This window comes from Salmo trutta, chromosome 37, assembly GCF_901001165.1.
Source record: "Salmo trutta chromosome 37, fSalTru1.1, whole genome shotgun sequence".
In the NCBI taxonomy this organism is placed as follows: domain Eukaryota; kingdom Metazoa; phylum Chordata; class Actinopteri; order Salmoniformes; family Salmonidae; genus Salmo; species Salmo trutta.
Window position 1 is genome coordinate 25,529,625 of NC_042993.1, and position 21,800 is coordinate 25,551,424.

Sequence of the window (21,800 nt, forward strand, 5' to 3'; positions counted from 1 at the left end):
GACCATCGGGTTCTTGGTCACCTCCCTGACAAAGGTCCTTCTCCCCCGTTTTGGCTGGGCGACCAGCTCTAGGAAGAGGTCTTGGTGGTTCCAAACTTCTTCCATTTAAGAATGACAGAGGCTACTGTGTTCTTGGGGACCTTCAATGCTGCAGAAATGTTTTGGTACCCTTCCCCAGATCTGTGCCTCGACATAATCTTGTATCGGAGCTCTACGGACAATTCCTTCAACCTCATGGCTTGGTTGTTGCTCTCACATGCACCGTCTACTGTGGGAACTTATATAGACAGGTGTGTGCCTTTCCAAATCATGTCTGATCAATTTAATTTACCACAGGTGGACTCCAATGAACTTGCAGAAACATCTTAAGAATGATCAATGGAAACAGGATGCACCTGAGCTCAATTTCGAGTCTCATAGCAAAGGGTCTGAATACCTAAGTAAACGAGGTATTTCTGTTTTCATTTTTTTACATTTGCAAACATTTCTAAAAAACAGTTTTGGCTTTGTTATTATTGGGTATTCTGTGTAGATTGATGAGGACTTGTTTTATTTAATCCATTTTTGAGTACAGCTTTAACGTAACTAAATGTGGAAAGAGTCAAGGGGTCTGAATAAATTCCGAATGCACTTTAAATGCCCTGACTTCTGCAGAGGCCATATCGCAGGAGATGCCAGATTGACCATGCAAAGCCTTTTAATGCACTGAACCAAAACAGTGGCTGCGCAGGAGCAATGTAGCAAACAGTGCATCAGATGACCTGGCCGCCACAATCCCCCGACTTTATTAAAATTGAGATGTTTTGGGATGAGTCGGACCACAGAGTGAAGCCAAAAGCAGCTCAGTATATGTGGGAACTCCTTCAGAACTTTTGGGAAAGCATTCCAGGTGAAGCTGGTTGAGAGAATGCCAAGCGTGTGCAAAGCTATCATAAAGGCAAAGGGTACAGTGAGGGAAAAAAATATTTTATCCCCTGCTGATTTTGTACGTTTGCCCACTGACAAAGAAATGATCAGTCTATAATTTTAATGGTAGGTTTATTTGAACAGTGAGAGACAAAGAAATCCAGAAAAACGCATGTCAAAAATGTTATAAATTGATTTGCAGGGGATCAAATACTTTTTTTTCCCTCACAGTAGCTATTTGTAGAATCTCAAATATAAAATACATTTTGATTTGTTTAAGACTTTTTTTGGTTACTACATGACTCCATATGTGTTATTTCATAGTTTTGATTTCTTCACTATTATTCTGCATTATACAAAATAGTAAAACATTTATAAAAACCCTGTAATGAGTAGGTGTTCTAAAACTTTTGACCAGTAGTGTATGTTTTGTACCCCTGCTTTTTTAAAACTAGAAAGTATCATGATCCATTGGCTACTTTCATATTTTCAGTGATTAGTAATGTACACCCCTGTCGTCTCAAGATGAATGGTTTTGTCCACTTGAAAGTTTTGCAATTGAAATGCAACAAAAAAAGAGAAATGATTTGACCTCTACTTTTCCAAACCACATCTTTGTCAGTCTTTCACCATTGTGAAAAACCAGAAACATTGCAAAAGTAAAATTACACTTCCTTAAAAAACATTACAAAAATACCTTCCAAACTTGCCTCATTGTACAAGTAAATAATCGTATTGAAAATGTACAACCACCAGGCACATACAGTACCAGCTGACACAGGGCTGTAAAATAAAGCATTTACCAAAACTATTAAAAGAGGCGTTGTGGCACGGATTGAATCCCGGCCTGATTCGGATACTGCAGTTGCAACTATTGGCAAGTTAAATGGTTAAAAACACATTTGTGTGATGTACAGTAGTACTGTAAACAATGGAGAGGTGGCGTGAGGATAACTGTTAATAAAGTAATTGAGAACTGTAATTGGAGGGTATTTCTACCTTACTGTTTAGGAGATGTATTGAGAAAACAGATTTTCGAACAAAACATTTTCTGTTGTTTTCTTCATTTATTTTAGCTTGGAATCGAAGAAAGATGGCTTTTCTGTAGATGGGATGAACTTGGGTATTTAGACTATCAGCGGCCACCACTGGTTGGAAGACGTTTAAAGATTTAGTCACCAGGCCATCAGACATTCAGAACATCCAAAGACAAGGAATATCCAGTTAACTTAGCCATATTTCAAAGAAAATATACCACAATAAATGTCCATGTTGAGGCATCAGTCATGTTCTAATCTGAACATACTTTTTTTCTAATAGCAGCAACACATACTGTATTTTAGGGATTATAGTTCAAATGTAATTATTTGGGAGAAGTAAAACCCCACCTATATAAATATAGTAAGGTTGGGGGCACTTAAACAAAGTCTTAAAATGTGAAGAGAAACTTAACTGAGGCCGACAGTGTTGTAAATACTGTGGTCAAACTCAGTAAGGCTAACTATCAGATCTTAAAGTAAACACATCATGAGCTGAAGACCAAGGCATCATTTTATTCTTTTACCTAGGCAAGTCAATTAAGAACAAATTCTTATTCACAATGATGGCCTACCAGGGAACAGTGGGTTAACTGGCTTGTTCAGGGGCAGAACTACAGACCTTGTCTGCTTAGGGATTTGATCCAGCAACCTTTTGGTGACTGGCCCAACACTCTAACCACTAGGCTACCTGCTGCTCCAAAACATGGGGGCATAATGGATGTTACAGTAATACTGTTTTCAGAGGAATTGCAGTTAGATCTCTGTATGTACAGTAGTGGTCAATTATGTTGATTTATGACTACATGCACATTTGCTGTACAACTACACAAAATGACACTATTACTGGTTTTGAATAAGTTACAAATTATAGTTTTACTTCATAATTTATCTGAATATATAAGCTACGGGGATTGTAGTGTTGGTTGATCGGTATGGATTTATGGGTTGGTTGATGGGTTTGGGTTGATTATGGTCTATATACAGTACAGTATGGCTGGGCCAGTATGCAGTAAGGAGGGACTTCCTGGATGCAGCACCAGGTTAGAGGGAGGAGTAACAGACTGGGGACATGAAGTGACAGTTCACACTCATCAGAGACTCACACAGGGCACACAGTCAACAAGAAGAGAGAGCATACAGAGAGGTAATGTGCTGATTCAGTCTTATTCTTTGCATGGCAAATATGTATTTTTTTAAAGTGCTTGGAAAAAATTGACAACTCTGGACATGACTTAATTATTTAACAAAACAAGTAACTCCTTAGTCCTTGGTAGAAACAATTGGCACTTTGTTTGTTACAATGAGTCCCCATGTGACTTAAAAAGTATGTAATTACTCTGTTACCATGTGGTTTCAAAATAAATTCCAGACAATGATGGTTTAACTTACATCTAGACGTTCCGCTAGCGGAACACCTGCTCCAATATCCAATGATAGGCGTGGCGCGAATTACAAATTCCTCAAAAAACCCAAAACTTCAATTTTTCAAACATATGACTATTTTACACCATTTTAAAGACAAGACTCTCCTTTATCTAACCACACTGTCCGATTTCAAAAAGGCTTTACAGCGAAAGCAAAACATTAGATTATGTCAGCAGAGTACCCAGCCAGAAATAATCAGACACCCATTTTTCAAGCTAGCGTATAAAGTCACAAAAAACAAAACCACAGCTAAATGCAGCACTAACCTTTGATGATCTTCATCAGATGACACGCCTAGGACATTATGTTATACAATACATGCATGTTTTGTTCAATCAAGTTCATATTTATATCAAAAACCAGCTTTTTACATTAGCATGTGACGTTCAGAACTAGCATTCCCACCGAACACTTCCGGTGAATTTACTAAATTACTCACGATAAACGTTCACAAAAAACATAACAATTATTTTAAGAATTATAGATACAGAACTCCTTTGTGCAATCGAGGTGTCCGATTTTAAAATAGCTTTTCAGTGAAAGCACATTTTGCAATATTCTGAGTAGATAGCCCAGCCATCACGGCTAGCTATTTTGACACCCACCAAGTTTGACCCTCACCAAACTCCGATTTACTATTAGAAAAGTTTGATTACCTTTGGTGTTCTTCGTCAGAATGCACTCCCAGGACTGCTACTTCAATAACAAATGTTGGTTTGGTTCAAAATAATCCATAGTTATATCCAAATAGCGGCGTTTTGTTCGTGCGTTCAAGACACTATCCAAGGGTGACGAAGGGTTACGCGCCCGACGCGTTTCGTGACAAAATAATTCTAAATATTCCATTACCATACTTCGAAGCATGTCAACCGCTGTTTAAAATCAATTTTTCTGCCATTTTTCTCGTAAAAAAGCGATAATATTCCGACCGGGAGTGGTTGTTTTCGTTCAAAGAGAGAGAAAGTAAACATGGAGTCGACTCGTGCACGAGCCTCAGTCTCATAGTACTCTGACCGGCCACTATCCAAACGCGCTAATGTTTTTCAGCCAGGGCCTGCAAAGCCACGATTCAGCTTTTTGCCGCCTTCTGAGAGCCCATGGGAGCTGTAGGAAGTGTCACGTAACAGCAGAGATCCCCTGTTTTGGATAGAGATAATCAAGAAGGCCAAGAAATGGTCAGACAGGGTACTTCCTGTACAGAATCTTCTCAGGTTTTGGCCTGCCAAATGAATTCTGTTATACTCACAGACACCATTCAAACAGTTTTAGAAACTTTGGAGTGTTTTCTATCCAAAGCTAATTATATGCATATTCTAGTTTCTGGGCAGGAGTAATAATCAGATTAAATCGGGTACGTTTTTTATCCGGGCGTGAAAATACTGCCCCCTATCCATAACAGGATAATAAAGCACGACTAGGAGTTTGACATCTCTCCATGCATTAAATTACAGTTGATAAAAACGAGGTAAGAAGGTTGTGACAATCCTAAACGTGTCATGAAACGTTCACGTCAGATGTTATGAATGACTATGTCTTCTCCTTACACAGCTGGCAGTGGGATGTGTAGATTATATCATACTAAAGAACAAGAAGGTCCACACGAGGTTGAAGCTCCCAATTCACTGCTTTATTAACAACATTTAGATCCGAAACAGATCTTCGTCAGGTCAAACAAACTGAGTACTCACTTCCCAAAATATACACATTCCATCTCACATGACCATTATGCACGTGACGCATGTTGGGCGTGGAAACAATAAAACATGTTGCCCAAGCAATCAGAATTCATCTCAGAGGTACATATGGTCATAAAGGATTATATACATACAAATGGATTCAAGTTAAAAATAATGGCAACAGTAGTAAAAAGATTGTTGAAAACGTTTGGAATACCTGCCCATATGACTATTACGAGCAATTTGATATCAATGAGATGGGGAGATATAGTAGTTACAGAATCTAATATATACAGTATGTACAAAATGACCAACTAGGAGACCTGGAAGCCAAGACAAATCAAAGGGACATACAGTATGTAAGAAATGTTCTTATATCAAACTCTTGGTTCAGACCTTTAGGAGACGTGGTGGACAAACGGTGATTCCAATACAATTCTCTTCTCAATAATAGATTATCAGTACCCCCCCATGAGTCTTAACATGTTCGATACCAATGTATCACAGAGAGCTAATGTTGTGACGGGCAACCATGAAATGTGCTGCCAAAGGGTTTCTCTGGTCAAGGGTCCTGATATCAGCCTTCCCTGTAGCTCAGTTGGTAGAGCATGGTGTTTGCAATGCCAGGGTTGTGGGTTTGATTCCCACGGGGGGCCAGCACAGAAAAAATTGTATGAAATGTATGCATTCACTACTGTAAGTCGCTCTGGATAAGAGTGTCTGCTAAATGACAAAAAAAAGGTAAAAAATATTACACCTGTGTTCTGCTATTCATGTTTCAGAGCGCGTTTCATTTTTTCCTGCATAGCATAGACCACAAATACACTTGATCAGGTATATCACATTTTTTGTGGAACGCGTAATGATGTCCTTAATCTTGATGGCCTTGCCCGTGATAGGGTGACTGAACATTGTGCATTTGTTTGTAAAGTTACACTGGGTACATCGACCACATCTGTATTTGCCGTCCGGCACATTGTCTAGGAAGATGTTACGTGGCACCAGTGGAAGATCAGACCTCACCACCATTTGACTGATGTTGGGGGCGCCTCTGAAGACTACCCGCGGAGGTTCTTTAACCTCTTTTCCAGTTGTGGATCAGTGCTCAAGATGTGCCAGGGTTTTTTAAGGATGTGGTCAAACTGTTTACCAAGTGGGGAGTATTGAAGAAAGCATTGAACGCGTTGGTCAGGAGTGTGGGGAGGTTTTGGCATGAGGGAGTCATCAAGGGCCATATTTTTATAATGTTCCCCTGTGTCATGCAGCCATCCAGCTGGGTAACCTCGCTGTCTGAAATGCTCATCCAGCCAGTCGGCTTGCTTGTCATTGTCACTCTGTGTACTACAAATCCTGCGTATGCGACTGTATTGGCTGATGGGGAGGCTTTTTTTAGGGGTCTAAGGGTGGAAGCTGTCTCCGGGTAACAAAGAATTCCTGTCCGTCGGCTTCCTGTTTAGGTCCGTGCTTAAGCCCTCCCCCTCCCTCTTTATCAAAATGTCCAGAAAGCTTGTTTCATGCATCAAAGGTGAGAGTGAATTTCAAATGTTCACTGCTTGTATAACACTATTTATCATGTTATTCTGTGTTATTCTGTGTTATTCTCTTTCTGTGCTCCAGTCCTGTGGACACAGACAAGGGGACCAGAGAAAGAGGTGAAAGAGGACAGACCCTGGTGTTGTGGTTGATTAATCGAGGCAGTGGAGGCAGGATGTGGGTCCTCATCTGGGCAGCTCTACTCTTCTCTCTGACAGAGAGAGCAACATGTCAAAGTAGGGTTCCCTTCATCATTAAAGTATTGTTAATATTGAAATCTTTAGTAGATGTATAGATGTGGTAATCGTATTGGTACAGTATGGTAATTAAAACCCATTTTAATCTAAACTGATTCTGTATCATCAAAAATGTTCAGTACAAGTGAAGTAGTATCCAAGTGCTTTCTGTATTACTCATGACTGTATTCATTTCCCTCTATCATAACTGGCAGCACCACCAACAGCATCACCCTGGAACATCACCTTCAGTCCAGCAGAAATAACAGCAGAGAAGGGACTATGTGCTCTTATTTCATGTACTTTCAATCCCCCTGATAACATAGAGTCTACCACTGCAATACGGTTAAAATGTTCTAAAGATAAAAACATAATTTTCCACTCCAAAAATCTCTCTAAAGCTCATGAGGCTTATAAACAGAGAGTGTCTCTACTGGAGACTGACTTGAGAAAGGGGAACTGCAGTGTGATCATCAACGACATCAGAGAGAATGATGCTGGAGAGTATCAATGCGGAATGTTACGACCATTTACACATGCACAGAAAATGAATATCACAGTGACAGGTATTATGTACACTGACTCTAACATACCGGTACATCTGATTCTGTTTCTCTGATGTCTGGTACACAGATGTTAAATTCACTTCTGAGTTTGTATTTCCTGTGTCCAGCTCTGACCCAGAAGCCCTCAGTGTTGACTCCTGCTCTGACAGAGGGAGAATCAGCCACTCTGACCTGCACCGCCCCGGGGATCTGCTCTGGAACTCCTCCTAACATCACATGGACATGGAGAGGAACAGGAGACAACATCACTGAGCTCAGAGACAACACCACCATACAGATGAGAGAGGACCTGACCATCGATACAACAACCCACTTCTCAACGTTGACCTTCACCCCCTCAGCTAAGCATCACGGCACCAACGTCACATGTCTGGTGACCTTCAATGGCAGCATCACCACTAAGAAGACACTGACAATGAATGTGGCACGTAGGTAGTGCACATTATCTGACCTCCCGTTGTGCTGCAACACTTCTATTTCATGAACATGATTTGTATGTACTGTTCTTTGTTTTCTAGATGTGAAGAAACCCACGATCTCTGGTTGTAACACAGTGAGAGAGGGTGATACCCTGAATCTGACCTGCAGTGTTGACAGCTACCCACCATCATCATCTAACATCACCTGGGGTAAGAACGGGACAACAGCTTTGGAACAGAATAACTCTGGACTGGCCACACTCATCATCTCTAACATGACAAGAGAACATGCTGGGGAGTATGTGTGTACAGCTCAACACCACAAGAGATCTCTGACAGCTTCCACTGTTGTCACTGTGATGTGTGAGTACAAGAAGCACTGTACAAACGGATTGAAAATGGCTTGTGACATGCTGTTACCTTTAAATTGCCTATGATTTATCTCCCCTCTCATGACCTGTGTGTGTGTGTGTGTGTGTGTGTGTGTGTGTGTGTGTGTGTGTGTGTGTGTGTGTGTGTGTGTGTGTGTGTGTGTGTGTGTGTGTGTGTGTGTGTGTGTGTGTGTGTGTGTGTGTGTGTGTGTGTGTGTGTGTGTGTGTGTGTGTGTGTGTGTGTGTAACTCAGGGAGTTCCCTTACCCTTCATAAGATGGCTTAACACTAAAGAGTACAGTTTTACTACATCATTGTTGTGTTCTCAGTGAACAGCACCATCAGCCTGCCTGTCAGAAGCCATACCAACACCACTGTGGAGTGTGTCAGCAGAAATGAAGCGGGCAGAGTGAGAGAGAAGCTGCAAGTCACCCAAATAAAAAAACAAGAAAAGCAAGAAGGTAAAGATATAAGTTAATATACTTTGTTAGAGAGCCACAGCTTCCCAATATCAATGCAACATAGAGGATTTGCACGCTTGGATTGAGAAAAGTTGTGAGCCACTTCTAAAATCCAACGTGTTGTTCTCTTTATAGAGGATTTGTCTAAAGACATCATGGCTATGCTGTCGGACCTAAAAGTGATTACTGCATTTGTGGTTGGTGCAGCCCTCTCAGCCACCATCTGTTGTATCTTCCTGTGTTTGAATGGGAAATGTAAAAGGTACATGCATTCTATTACTGATGTAAAGTTACTATTCACTGAATATGTTATTTTAAAACTCAACTGCAGATTGTCTTACTGATGTATTTATATTTATTATCAAGAACAACAGATTTATTGTCAAAAGTGCCAATGCCTTGCACCATATTGTAATGGAAGTGCTTGTTAACCCCTCCAAAATACAGTTATTGAGACATTTCATTTGTACTCTTTTCCTTAGACGCAAAGAAAAGATCGCAAAGGACTCAGACTCCAAAAGCCCTTTCATGAACCTGGAGATGGTGACATGTGAAGACCAGCAGGTGCAGTACCAGTTACTTTCTTTATTCAGCTCTGCCAACATTCAGTTAGCATTGGCATGCCAATATGAGTTGATAAGACACCATAAACATATCTGGGACCACCAAGCTAACAAAAGACTCCTAACACAGTACTTTCTGTCATCTACTCCATAGACGGATGCAGGACAGGCTGTGGGGTGTGAACAGACCCCTCTGCAGTTGGTGCTGAGGGAGGGAGCAGAAATCAGAGGGCCCCAGACCAGTGGAGCCGCGGGAAAATCTACCACAGGGGAAGAACCAAATGATGTGGACTACGCCAGAATCAACTACTCCCTGCTGAAGAAGAAGACTCCTGAGGAGGCAGAGAAGAAGACCACCACCACAGAGACAGACTACGCCGAAATCAAACGAGAGAAGAAGAATGAGGAGGAAGAAGATGGTGGAGAGGGGAGTGGTGTAATGGAGGAGGTGGAATGGGAAGAAGGGGAGGAGATCATAGGGAAGGACGAGGAGAAAGAGAACGATAAGCCATTACGAGAGACAGATGAGGATACAGCACTTTACTCCAACGTCAAGGCTATTATGGGTGAAGAGTGACACAGCAACGTGGGAGACAGCGCACAGTACTATGGCTTCTAATATACAGCACTGCGGTATTTTCTCATATTCCAGATTGGACGTTTTATGATGATAGAGACTTTGTTTAACTGAAACTACTGTAGGTAATAGTTTTGGTAATTCTTTATTTTTCAGCCTTGTCTAATGTAATGTTAGTTTTGTAATAATTCTGTTTTTCTGTCACCATGGAAGGACTGACAAAGACGTGGTTTGGAGAAGCAGGGAGGTCAAACCATCTCGTTTTTTCTCCTCTGTTCCTTCATGTTTTTGCATTTTGATTTAACCCTAACCCTATATATTGAGGCACTACCTTACTTTTGATGTTTGTGTGTATTTTAGTTGTTTGCTATCTGAAATTTGTTCAAAGAATTTCTAAATTATGTTTTAACTGTCTTGTAGCATGATGTACTACAGTACCCATAATGCTCTGTATCAATATACGGTTTTATCTGGGTAAAGACGTTCCTAAAGCTAACACTATGGTGTCCCGTCTACGTATTATTACATCAGTGGAGGCTGGTGGTAGGTGCTAAAGGAGGACAGGTTCATTGTAATGGCTGGAATGGAATACTTGAAACTGTATCAAACATATGGCAACCACATGTATGACTCTGTTCCATGAATTCCATTCCAGCCGTTAAAACGAGCCTGTCCTCCTATAGCTCATCCCACCAGCCTCCTCTGTAATACATGGTGTCAGAAGTTGGATGTCTATTATTATCTCCACAAATTGTATTCGACAGTGATTACACAGGTGGTATGACTGCAGAGAACAGTAGATGTTTTCTATAGAACTAATCCAGTTCCTTCACCATGTATTCCATGTTGACATAATCAAGATGTATATGTTCACGATCATTGTAAATAAGAAGTTGTTCTTAACTGACTTGCCTAGTTAAATAAAGGTTGCATTTAAATTAAATAAAAATGTAAAAAATATTAATATCCTACAAACAACCACTAGATAGAGACACTCCATTTGACATGACAACCGCAAAGCCGCATCATTTACAAGCCCACTTCTAAACCCATTCTCAGTTTGAGCTTTTATCATAATACTCATTTATCAGAAAAGGAAACTGATTTAAGGTGATCTCAACCATCTGCTGGTGTAAGTGAAGACAGAACAACAGGCTCTGATTGGAAGGCAGATGTTTAAAATTAACCCTGAAACTCTCAGAGGTTTCTCACATGGTTTCCTCTGAACAAAAAAACACCAAGAGGTGTGTGTGTGAGTCACAGTAGCAAGAAATGGACACTCCCTTTCACATTGTAAATCTGGTTTTGTTGTGGTGGTTGTTTCTTTTGTACTGTACCTGTCACTGAGCTACCGAACAAACCCACGTACAAACACCTGTGTTATTCCTCAGGTTTGGATGAAAAGAAAATTAAGATGTCCCTTTGCTTTTAACTGTTCATTTAGAGATTACGTCACCTGCCAATTGTCAGTGTGAGCATCATGGACTCTGTCGTGTGTACTGTATGTGCTCACACTCATACTGGATTAAGGATGGGATTACAGGATTAGAATGTTCCACTCACAGTACAGAGCCTGTAAATAGATCTAGCAGACACAGTCAGCATACTTCGCTTGTATTGAGGATATATCTGCTATTGATCATTGGATAAGGATGTATTTCCATACTAAGGTCTGCCCTTAGGTTTTTCATCCAGGTCAAAGGTAAGGCATAGGCAGTAGCATAGATTAGTACTGTAGACCAGACGGTTACTTGGAGAGGAGATTGTGTGTTTGTTTACACAACACTTACCACTATCCAATACTGTCATTTGACCAATTCTGTAAAAAAAAAAAGAAGTTAAATACATTAAATCTGATTAATTGTGTAAAGAAACTGTTTTATTGTGTTCCCACTTATCCCGAATTGATTAAGCAGTAAGGGATTGTGTTCCAGGTCCTCGAGGGCTGCACTGTATGTCAGTGTTTGTTCTTGCCTTCTATTCAGAGACTAATAAATACCTCAGTATTAAACTGTGTGGACATAACAGCCAATCAACTGTCAATTGAATTGATCAATTACGTGCCCAAGAAATGTAATCCTCCACTATTAAGATGTGTTCCTACGTGCTGTTCTATGATAATGACCATCCTCACCTCTCTCACAGCCATGGCGGCGGATGTTGTATCTCACAGCCTGAACCTCCTGGAGACTCTCAAAGAGTCCATTGAGAACAACAAGCTGTCAGATGTCAAGGATGCTGTGGAGGACCTCCTGATCAGCCGGATCAACCTGGCCGTGGCAGGAGAGCGGGGGCCCGAGAAGTCTGCATTCATCAACGCCCTCCGTGGCCTGGGGCCTGAGGATGAAGGAGCCGCCCTATCCCCCTGCCCCACTTCCCCAGAGGAGATGGCCATCTATCCCAACCCCAAGCACCCTGACTTCAGGCTCTGGGACTTGCCACCCACCCCCACAGCCTCGCCCTTTGACCCGGAAGGGTACATGGAGCGGGTGAAGTTCCTGCGGTACAACGTGGTGGTCATGGTGTTCACACAGAGTCTCCAGGCCAATAGCGTGGCGGTGTTCCTGGAAGCCCGCTCTGTGCAGAGGGACACTGTGTACTTCGCCCTGCTGGCCTCAGAGAAGGACACAGAAAAGGGTCTGGAGGAGAGGCGGAAGGCAAGTCTGGAGTTGTTGAAGGCCCAGGGGGTGGCCCTGCCTAAGGTGTTCCTAGTGAGGCCCTCCTGTCTGGAGAAACTTGACTTCCCAGGACTCCTGGAGGAGATGGAGAGGGACCTACCAGAGATCCGGGCCCACGCTCTCCTCCTGGCCCTGCCCACTCTCTCCCCAGTCCTGGTCACCCAGAAGAGGGATGCCTTCAAGGCCTTGGTCTGGGCTGCCGCGTCACTCTCTGGTGGGGTGTCGGCCATCCCCGTGCCCCTGGTGGCCTCCATGGTGGACGCCAGAGTGGGTGTGAGGATCCTCACCAAGGCCAGGGCCTCGCTCTGTCTGGACGACGAGTCTGTTGAGCGGTTGGCACGGCAACGTGGCGTGGAGCCGGCACAGCTCAAAGACCTGCGCACGTGTAACCTGTCGGCTGAAGTCACCAAGGGGGAGGTAAAGCTTCGGCTGGCAGCGGCAGAGAAGGAGTTGACCACCAACACGACCCGACTGGTGGAGATGGCCATGCCCAGGCACGCCCGCTCAGCCAGTCGTTCCTTCACTGTCATGCTGCTGGCTCTCAATGGGGCCATCGATGAGATGGTGGTTGACGCAGAGAAGATACTGGCTGCTGCTGGTATACGAGAGGGGAAATGAAGGAGGTCAAGAGGAGGGCTAGAAATAGTGCAATGAAAAATGTTTTAAAACATTTGCAATGGAAATGCAAATATGCATTTGATTCTGCATTTCCTGCAGTCAAATTATCTAGTGGCTTCATGGGTAAAATGTTATTCATATTTTTCATAATTTCATAATTAATAAACATTACTTCAAAAACCCTGTAGAAAATCAGATGTTTCTATGTCAAATGGTTTTGTTATATTTCAGTCTTCTGTAATGTACAGTACCAGTCAAAAGTTTGGACACACCTATTCATTCAAGGGCTTAATTTTTTTTAACACCCCTACTCTTATGATAAGTGCCATGGGATCTTTAGTGACCACAGAGAGTCAGCACACCCATTTAACGTCCCATCCAAGGGTTTTTCTTTATTTTTACTATTTTCTACATTGTAGAATAATAGTGAAGACTTCAAAACTATGAAATAACTCATATGGAAACATGTAGCGACCAAAAAAGTGTTAAACAAATTTTAATTTATTTTAGATTCTTCAAAGTAGCCACCGTTTGCCTTGATGACAGCTCTGCACACTCTTGGCATTCTCTCAACCAGCTTCACCTGGAATGCTTTTCCAACAGTCTTGAAGTAGTTCCCACATAGGCTGAGCACTTGTTGGCTGCTTTTCCTTCACTCTGCGATCCAACTCATCCCAAACCATCACAATTGGTTTGAGGTTGGGTGATTGTGGAGGCCAGGTCATCTGATGCAGCACTCCGTCACTCACCTTCTTGGTCAAATAGCCCTTACACAGCCTGGAGGTATGTTGGGTCATTGTCGTGTTGAAAAACAAATGACAGTCACACTAAGCCCAAACCGGATTAGATGGTGTATCGCTGCAGAATGCTGTAGTAGCCATGCTGGTTAAGTGCGCCTTCAATTCTAAATAAATCACTGACAGTGTCACGAGCAAAGCACGCACACACCATCACACCTCCTCCTCCATGCTTCACAGTGGGAACCACACATGCAGAGATCCTCCCTTCACCTTCTCTGTGTCTCACAAAGACATGGCGGTTGGAACCAAAAATCGAAAATTTGGACTCATCAGACCAAAGGACAGATTTCCACCGGCCTAATGTCCATTGCTTGTGTTTCTTGGCCCAAGCAAGTATTTTCTTATTATTGGTGTCTATCTACACCATCTACCTAGACAGTTTTAATCTGTATTTTTCGTAGCTGTCTACATACCACCACAGACCAATGCTGGCACTAAGAGCGCACTTAATGTGCAGTATTCTGCCAAAAGCTAACAGGAAAATGCTCATCCAGAGGAGGCACTCCTAGTGGCCGGGGACTTTAATGCAGGGAAACTAAAATCAGTTTTACCAAATTTCTATCAGCATGTTAAACATGCAACCAGAGGGAAAAAAAACTCTAGACCACCTTTACTCAAATCGAATCAAAGTTTATTTGTCACGTGCGCTGAATAAAACAGGTGTAGACCTTACAGTGAAATGCTTACTCACAGGCTCTAACCAACAGTGCAAACAGGTATTAGGTGAACAAAAGGTAAGTAAATAAATAAAAACAACAGTAAAAAGACAGTGAAAGGTAACAGTAGCGAGGCTATATACAGGCACTGGTTAGTCGGGCTGATTGAGGTAGTATGTATACATGTAGATATGGTTAAAGTGACTATGCATATATGATAAACAGAGAGTAGCAGTAGTGTAAAAGAGGGGTTGGGGGGCACACAATGCAAATAGTCCAGGTAGCCATTTGATTACCTGTTCAGGAGTCTTATGGCTTGGGGGTAAAAACTGTTGAGAAGCCTTTTTGTCCTAGTCTTGGCACTCCGGTACCGCTTGCCATGTGGTAGTAGAGAGAACAGTCTATGACTGGGGTGGCTGGAGTCTTTGACAATTTTCAGGGCCTTCCTCTGACACCGCCTGGTATAGAGGTCCTGTATGGCAGGCAGCTTAGCCCCAGTGATGTACTGGGCCATATGCACTACCCTCTGTAGTGCCTTGCGGTCGGAGGCCGAGCATTTGCCGTACCAGGCAGTGATGCAACCAGTTAGGATGCTCTCGATGTTGCAGTTGTAGAACCTTTTGAGGATCTGAGGACCCATGCCAAATCTTTTTAGTTTCCTGAGGGGGAATAGGTTTTGTCATGCCCTCTTCACGACTGTCTTGGTGTGCTTGGACCATGTTAGTTTGTTGGCGATGTGTACACCAAGGAGCTTGAAGCTCTCAATCTGCTCCACTACAGCCCCGGCGATGAGAATGGGGGTGTGCTTGGTCCTCCTTTTCCTGTAGTCCACAATCATCTCATTTGTCTTGAAAGGACTTACTCACATCAGCTGCGGAGAGCATGATCACACAGTCGACCGGAACAGCTGGTGCTCTCATGCATGTCTCAGTGTTATTTGCCCCGAAGCAAGCATAGAAGTATTTTAGCTCATCTGGTATGCTTGTGTCAATGGGCAGCTCTCGGCTGTGCTTCCCTTTGTAGACTGTAATGGTTTGCAAGCCCTGCCACATCCAACGAGCTTCGGAGCCAGTGTACAACGATTCGATCTTAGTCCTGTATTGACACTTTGCCTGTTTGATGGTTCGTCAGAGGGCATAACGGGATTTCTTATAAGCTTCCAGGTTAGAGTCCCGCTCTAACCGCTATACATAGTCCCGCTCTAGCCTTTATCTCAGATGTTGCCTGTAATCCATGGCTTCTGGTTGGGGTATGTACGTATGGTCACTGTGGGGATAACATCATCAATGCACTTATTGATGAAGCCAATGACTAATGTGGTGTACTCCTCAATGCCATAGGAAAAATCCTGGAACATATTCCAGTCTGTGCTAGCAAAACAGTCCTGTAGTTTATCATCTGCTTCATCTGACCACTTTTTTATTGACCGAGTCACTGGTGCTTCCTGCTTGTATGCAGGAATCAGGAGGGTAGAATTATGGTCAGATTTGCCAAATGGAGGGTGAGGGAGAGCTTTGTACGCTTATCTGTGTGTGGCGTATGGGGAGACAGCCTATACGGAGGAGGTCAGAGACCTGGCCGGGTGGTGCCAGAATAACAACCTATCCCTCAACGTAACTAAGACTAAGGAGATGATTGTGGACTACAGGAAAAGGAGGACCGAGCACTCCCCCATTCTCATCGACGGGGCTGTAGTGGAGCAGGTTCAGAGCTTCAAGATCCTTGGTGTCCACATCACCAACAAACTAGAATGATCCAAACACACGAAGACAGTCGTGAAGAGGGCACGACAAAGCCTATTCCCCCTCAGGAGACTGAAAAGATTTGGCATGGGTCCTCAGATCCTCAAATGATTCTACAGCTGCAACATCGAGAGCATCCTGACTGGTTGCATCACTGCCTGGTATGGCAACTGCTTGGCCTTCGACCGCAAGGCACTACAGAGGGTAGTGCGTATGGCCCAGTACATCACTGGGGCCAAGCTTCTTGCCATCCAGGGCCTCTATACCAGGCGGTGTCAGAGGAAAGGCCCTAAAAATTGTCGAAGACTCCAGCCAACCTAGACATAGACTGTTCTCTCTGTTACCGCACGGCAAGCGGTACCGGAGCTCCAAGTCTAGGTCCAAGAGGCTTCTAAACAGCTTCTACAACCAAGCCATAAGACTCCTGAACATCTAATCAAACGGCTACCCAGACTATTTGCATTGCCTCCCGTCTTTTACGCTGCTGCTACTCTCTGCTATTATCTATGCATAGTCACTTTAATAACTCTACCTACATGTACACATTTCCTCAATTACCCCGACTAACCAGTGCCCCAGCACATTGACTCTGTACAGGTACCCCTTGTATATAGTCTCGCTATTGTTATTTTACTGCTGCTCTTTAACTACTTGTTACTTTTATTTCTTATTATTTTCGTATTTTTTAAACTGCATTGTTGGTTAGGGGCTTGTAAGTAATCATTCCACTGTAAGGTTATTGTAAGGTTACTGTTGTATCGGCAGATGTGATTAATACAATTTGATTTGATACGATTTGCTTCACACAGTCTCCTCTGAGCAGTTGATGTTGAGATGTGTCTGTTACTTTAATTCTGTGAAGAATTTATTTGGGCTGGAATTTCTGAGGCTGTTAACTCTAATGAACTTATCCTTTGCAGCAGAGGTAACTCTGGGTCTTCATTTCCTGTGGCGGTCCTCATTAGAGACAGTTTCATCATAGAGCTTGATGGTTTTTGCGACTGCACTTGAAGAAACTTTCAAAGTTCTTAAAATGTTCCATGTTGACTGACCTTCATTTCTTAAAGTAATGATGGACAGTCGTTTCACTTTTCTTATTTGAGTTGTTCTTGCCATAATATTGACTTGGTCTTTTACCAAATAGGGCTATCTTCTGTATACCACCCCTACCTTGTCACAACACAACTGATTGGCTCAAACGCATTAAGAGGGAAAGAAATTCCACAAATGAACTTTTAACCTGTTAATTGAAATACATTCCAGGTGACTACCTCATGAAGCTTGTTGAGAGAATGTCAAGAGCGTGCAAAGCTGTCATCATATAGCTGTCAGGGTACAGGTTTCTTTCTTTTTTTAAGCCCATAACCATGTGTGTGAGTTGTATTTTTATTTTTTTACCTGTATTTAACTAGGCAAATCAGTTTAGAACAAATTCTTTTTTTACAATGACGGCCTACCTGGGAACAGTAGCAGGGGCAGACTGGCAGATTTTTACCTTGTCAGCTCAGGGATTCGATTCAGCAACCTTTCGGGTTACTGGCCCAATGCTCTAACCACTAGGCTACCTGCCGCCCCAAAATATGCCTTTGTTTCAAAATAGATTTATAGAAGACTACCAAGAAACACTCTGTGTGATCCTGATTTAGACCACTGCAGCAAAATCCAAGTCCTTGTTTCAGTAACTTTTCTTCCATTTGGTGCCTTATGAATGTGACCCTGTTCTTTTCATATCACTTTTGCTCAGTTTGTATTCATGCTCAGTTATTACATTTGCTGTGAGTGCATTTATGGGCTTTTACATGTTTTGTCATCCACAATCAATAACAGTGCCAATGTGAGTAGGAGTTATTCAACTTGAATCCAGTAACTTGGGCAGTATAGCATGTCGTCTTTATATGCAATAAAATATTTTCACAGACAAATATGAGTCAGTACTGTATTTCTGCTTAAATCAGCAAGGTTTTACTCAGAGAGTATTGTACAGTACAGTGCCTCATGTTCTTCATGTGCAACAACCACACACACTACACATACTGTAAATTTGAACAAAACACCTGACAGATGAAGTGAGTCTAAGCTCACTTCACAAATACAGTTCTGAACAGTGCAGAATGGAAAATAGAGACAGTACCTCCCTCCATCATCAACCCCAAGTCATACAAATAGACGCTTCTGTCTGTCATGCTTGGATGGACATGCAGAAACAAATGCAAAGCCTGGCAGACAATTGGGTTCCTCTTTTAGTTTCTCATCCTTATTTTGAGAAGACAGATATGCTGCAGACAGTATCTTTCACGAGACAGTCATCACAGCGAATCCATTTCTGAGGTAAGAAGAAACAACTTTGTGAATGTTTGCTATTTCTTTTACGCATGTCTACCCATTATAAAGTGAGAAATGTATCCTGGATACATGTTTATTTACGGTCATAATGAGCTGATAATGTGAAATACCTCATGCGCACATTTAGACAGGAATGTTGCTAAAACGCTGTCAGTTCCACTTTAAAGTCATTATAAAGTGTCACCAATACATTTCTTATATGAAAATGTACAGTCATTTAGATATTTCTGTCTCAATGATATGGTAATAATGAGAGAGAGAGAGAGAGAGAGAACCAACAATTGCAAGACAGAATAATCGAATGGGAAGTGTACATTTAAGTTCCTGGCCTCCAACTGACAAAAACTGCAGGAAAAACGAATTGTGTGCCGCCACCAAACAGGCAATAATATAGGCCTACACTAGGTTACTGCCAATAAAATTTGCAGTAAACGTTACTTGTACAAGTGAAACTTCTAAACAGATATTTATATTATTGTGGAAGTATTTATTACTATCCTTGAAGTGAGCAAAGGGGATTACATAAGAATTCAGAGCAGCGCTTTTGAAAGCGAGAACATAAAATAAATGTCACCTATAAAAAGAATAATCCACATTTAGATAGGCTACAAAATAAATAAAGTAATCAAAATAAGTACGAAATTAAACCAAATAAATACAGTGAAAATATTTTTAAGGCACACAACATAATATTCTGGCAAAGGCTACATTTATTTCGAATAAGACACACTGTGAATACAGGCTTTGAAAATTGAACAAATAAAAAGTGCAAGAAGAACCATTCGGCCTATTTTTCTTTTCATTATACAGTATATTAACCTACCTAAAGGTTTCTGGCATGGAACAAAATCCTGTTCACCTTTTCTGGTTTAATAGACTGCAGAGTGGGGTAACAATATTGCCTGCTGTAGGCCTACTGAAAAAACATTCAGACGGGAACTTTTTGCACGGGCGAAAAGGCAGAGGTATTTGAGGGAGACGTTGACAAAGAGCGGAAATCGACCCTCATTCCCTCTCCGCCATGCCACTGGGTCATACATTTACATTTTGTTGGGTGGATGTGACCTCTGCGCTGGCCCGCTGTTGTGCACTGAGTATGACTGTTTGCTTAGCTCTCCCAAGAACACTGCCCAGTGATGTCTTCTATGGTGAACATGCTCATTCGATCTCTGTCCAAAATCACCATTGAAAGGGTCTCGTATCACCCTGCAGGTCTACAACATTTGATTACAAATCACCATTCAAAGTTATGAGTACCACATATCACCATATGATTGGTTTATATGTGTTTATTTATTTGCACACATGAAAATACAATATTGGTCAAATGTTTTCCACATGATTAGACTTTAATCGGTGGTTTGTGCATGACACAGGCTGCATTGTAGACCGTTTACCGCGTTGGTAGGCAACGGAACAAAGCACTCCCCCCTTCCCTGGTAAAAAAAAAGACAATACAATCGTATATCAACATGTTTGAACAGGTTGATGGGACGATATGTCATTCCAGACATGGCCCAACCCATATACACCCCCAGTCCCAGGAAGAATATTGTAGCCCTATTCGAACGGGACTAATATTACCAGAGAACGTTGGTTATCCATGTATTACCCCCGAATGCCCGTTATTCCAGAGGACGATTCGGACTGAATTAGTTTTTTCCAAACTGCCACCTGTAATTATTATTTTTTTAATTATACATTGGCAGTTATGACGGAAGCCTGGAGTTTTTTTTATAGGAGTGAAGATATTTCAACAAGTCCTGGCGACAGGTGACACTGATAACTCGAGCTTGGTTCCCAAGTTTCTAAACCATACAAAGCCATCTTTGGTATAGTGTCGACATAATATTTGAATTGAGGAAGTGTGATCATAATCATGAGGATAATTTAGCGATCGGCAGTAGAAAGCCCAATACGGATGAATAAAAGTTTACTGGGGGTTCTCAGGTAATGTAATTATGTACACCAGCACAAATCAGCACATCCGTAATTTTAGTCCGGTCTGAATCTGCCATGTCAGTAATTTTTATTTGGCAGGAAGATTATTATTCCAGCCCGGAAAACCTATTATTTTTCAGCAAACTCCCAGGTCCTCTGATAATACTTATCCCGTGCAGCTCGTCATCCCTGTGTTTTGGGGATATTACAGAGTTTAACAGGTGCTGCACCCAGTTTTGGGTAAGAACATGGGAACAAATGTATCAAATCAAATCAAATTTTATTAATCACATGCGCCGAATACAACCTTAAAGTGAAATGCTTACTTACGAGCCCCTAACCAACAATGGAGTTAAAAAAACTTCTTAAGGCTCAAATCCCGTTAACGGGATCAATTTGACAACATCCGGTGAAATGGCAGAGTGCCAAATTCAAATTAAATTATTAGAAATATTTAACTTTCATACAATCACAAGTGCAATACACCAAATTAAAGCTTTACTTCTTGTTAATCCAGCCACCATGTCAGATTTCAAAAAGGCTTTACGGCGAAAGCAAACCATGCTATTATCTGAGGATAGCACCCCATCAAACAAACACAGACAATCATAATTCATCCCGCCAGGCGTGACACAAAACTCAGAAATAACGATATAATTCATGCCTTACCTTTGAAGATCTTCTTTTGTTGGCACTCCAATATGTCCCATAAACATCAGAAATGGTCCTTTTGTTCGATTAATTCCGTCGTTATATATCCAAAATGTCCATTTATTTGGCGCGTTTGATCCGGAAAAACACCGGTTCCAACTTGCGCAACATGACTACAAAATATCTAATAAGTTACCTGTAATCTTTGTCCAAACATTTTAAACAACTTTCTTAATACAACTTATGTATTTTTTTACGTAAATAATCGATAAAATTTAAGATGGGATAAACTGCGTTCAATAGCAGATAAAAACAAAGTGGAGCGAGCTTTCTGTTGACATCCAGTGGAAGCGATAGGAACTGCAAGCAAGTGCCTTAGAGAGTGACCTCAAAAAAAAATTTCCTGGAAGGTTTGTCCTTGGGGTTTCGCCTGCCAACAGAGTCAATGTAAGGGGGCACCGGTTAGTTGAGGTAATATGTACATTAATGTAGAGTTATTAAAGTGACTATGCATAGATGACAACAACAACGTGTAGCAGCGCTGTGAACGATGGGGGGGGCAATGCAAATAGTCTGGGTAGCCATTTGATTAGGTGTTC

The 21,800-nt window shown here is 41.9% G+C and overlaps 3 protein-coding genes across 8 annotated transcripts in view; all 3 read left to right on the forward strand.

The window, feature by feature from the left end:
• The first annotated feature begins 2,991 nt into the window (after positions 1–2,991).
• On the forward strand, positions 2,992–11,804 carry LOC115177071 (sialic acid-binding Ig-like lectin 9). 4 transcript variants are annotated; one of them, XM_029737555.1, is made up of 9 exons: positions 2,992–3,090; positions 6,665–6,816; positions 7,023–7,382; positions 7,490–7,810; positions 7,901–8,164; positions 8,501–8,632; positions 8,768–8,894; positions 9,115–9,196; positions 9,350–11,804. In XM_029737555.1, the coding sequence occupies exons 2-9, from the start codon at positions 6,756–6,758 to the stop codon at positions 9,770–9,772; spliced, it is 1,770 nt and encodes a 589-aa protein (XP_029593415.1). In that variant the 5' UTR covers positions 2,992–3,090; positions 6,665–6,755; the 3' UTR covers positions 9,773–11,804. The 4 variants fall into 4 exon arrangements, with proteins under 4 accessions (XP_029593415.1, XP_029593417.1, XP_029593416.1 ...); XM_029737557.1 differs by having other exon boundaries at positions 7,901–8,011; XM_029737556.1 differs by having other exon boundaries at positions 7,032–7,382.
• An 88-nt stretch (positions 11,805–11,892) lies between these two features.
• On the forward strand, positions 11,893–13,255 carry LOC115176517 (interferon-inducible GTPase 5). Its single transcript, XM_029736546.1, has one exon. The coding sequence runs from the start codon at positions 11,893–11,895 to the stop codon at positions 13,066–13,068; it is 1,176 nt and encodes a 391-aa protein (XP_029592406.1). The 3' UTR covers positions 13,069–13,255.
• A 5,246-nt stretch (positions 13,256–18,501) lies between these two features.
• LOC115177073 (B-cell receptor CD22) overlaps positions 18,502–21,800 on the forward strand; it is a 30,962-nt gene continuing 27,663 nt past the window's right edge. For 2 of the 3 annotated variants that reach the window (XM_029737560.1, XM_029737562.1), the window contains exon 1: positions 18,508–18,594. The gene's annotated coding sequence lies outside the window, so the exon portion shown is untranslated. Of the gene's footprint in view, positions 18,595–21,800 lie in introns of all 3 variants that reach the window. The other variant, XM_029737561.1, reaches the window with a different exon arrangement.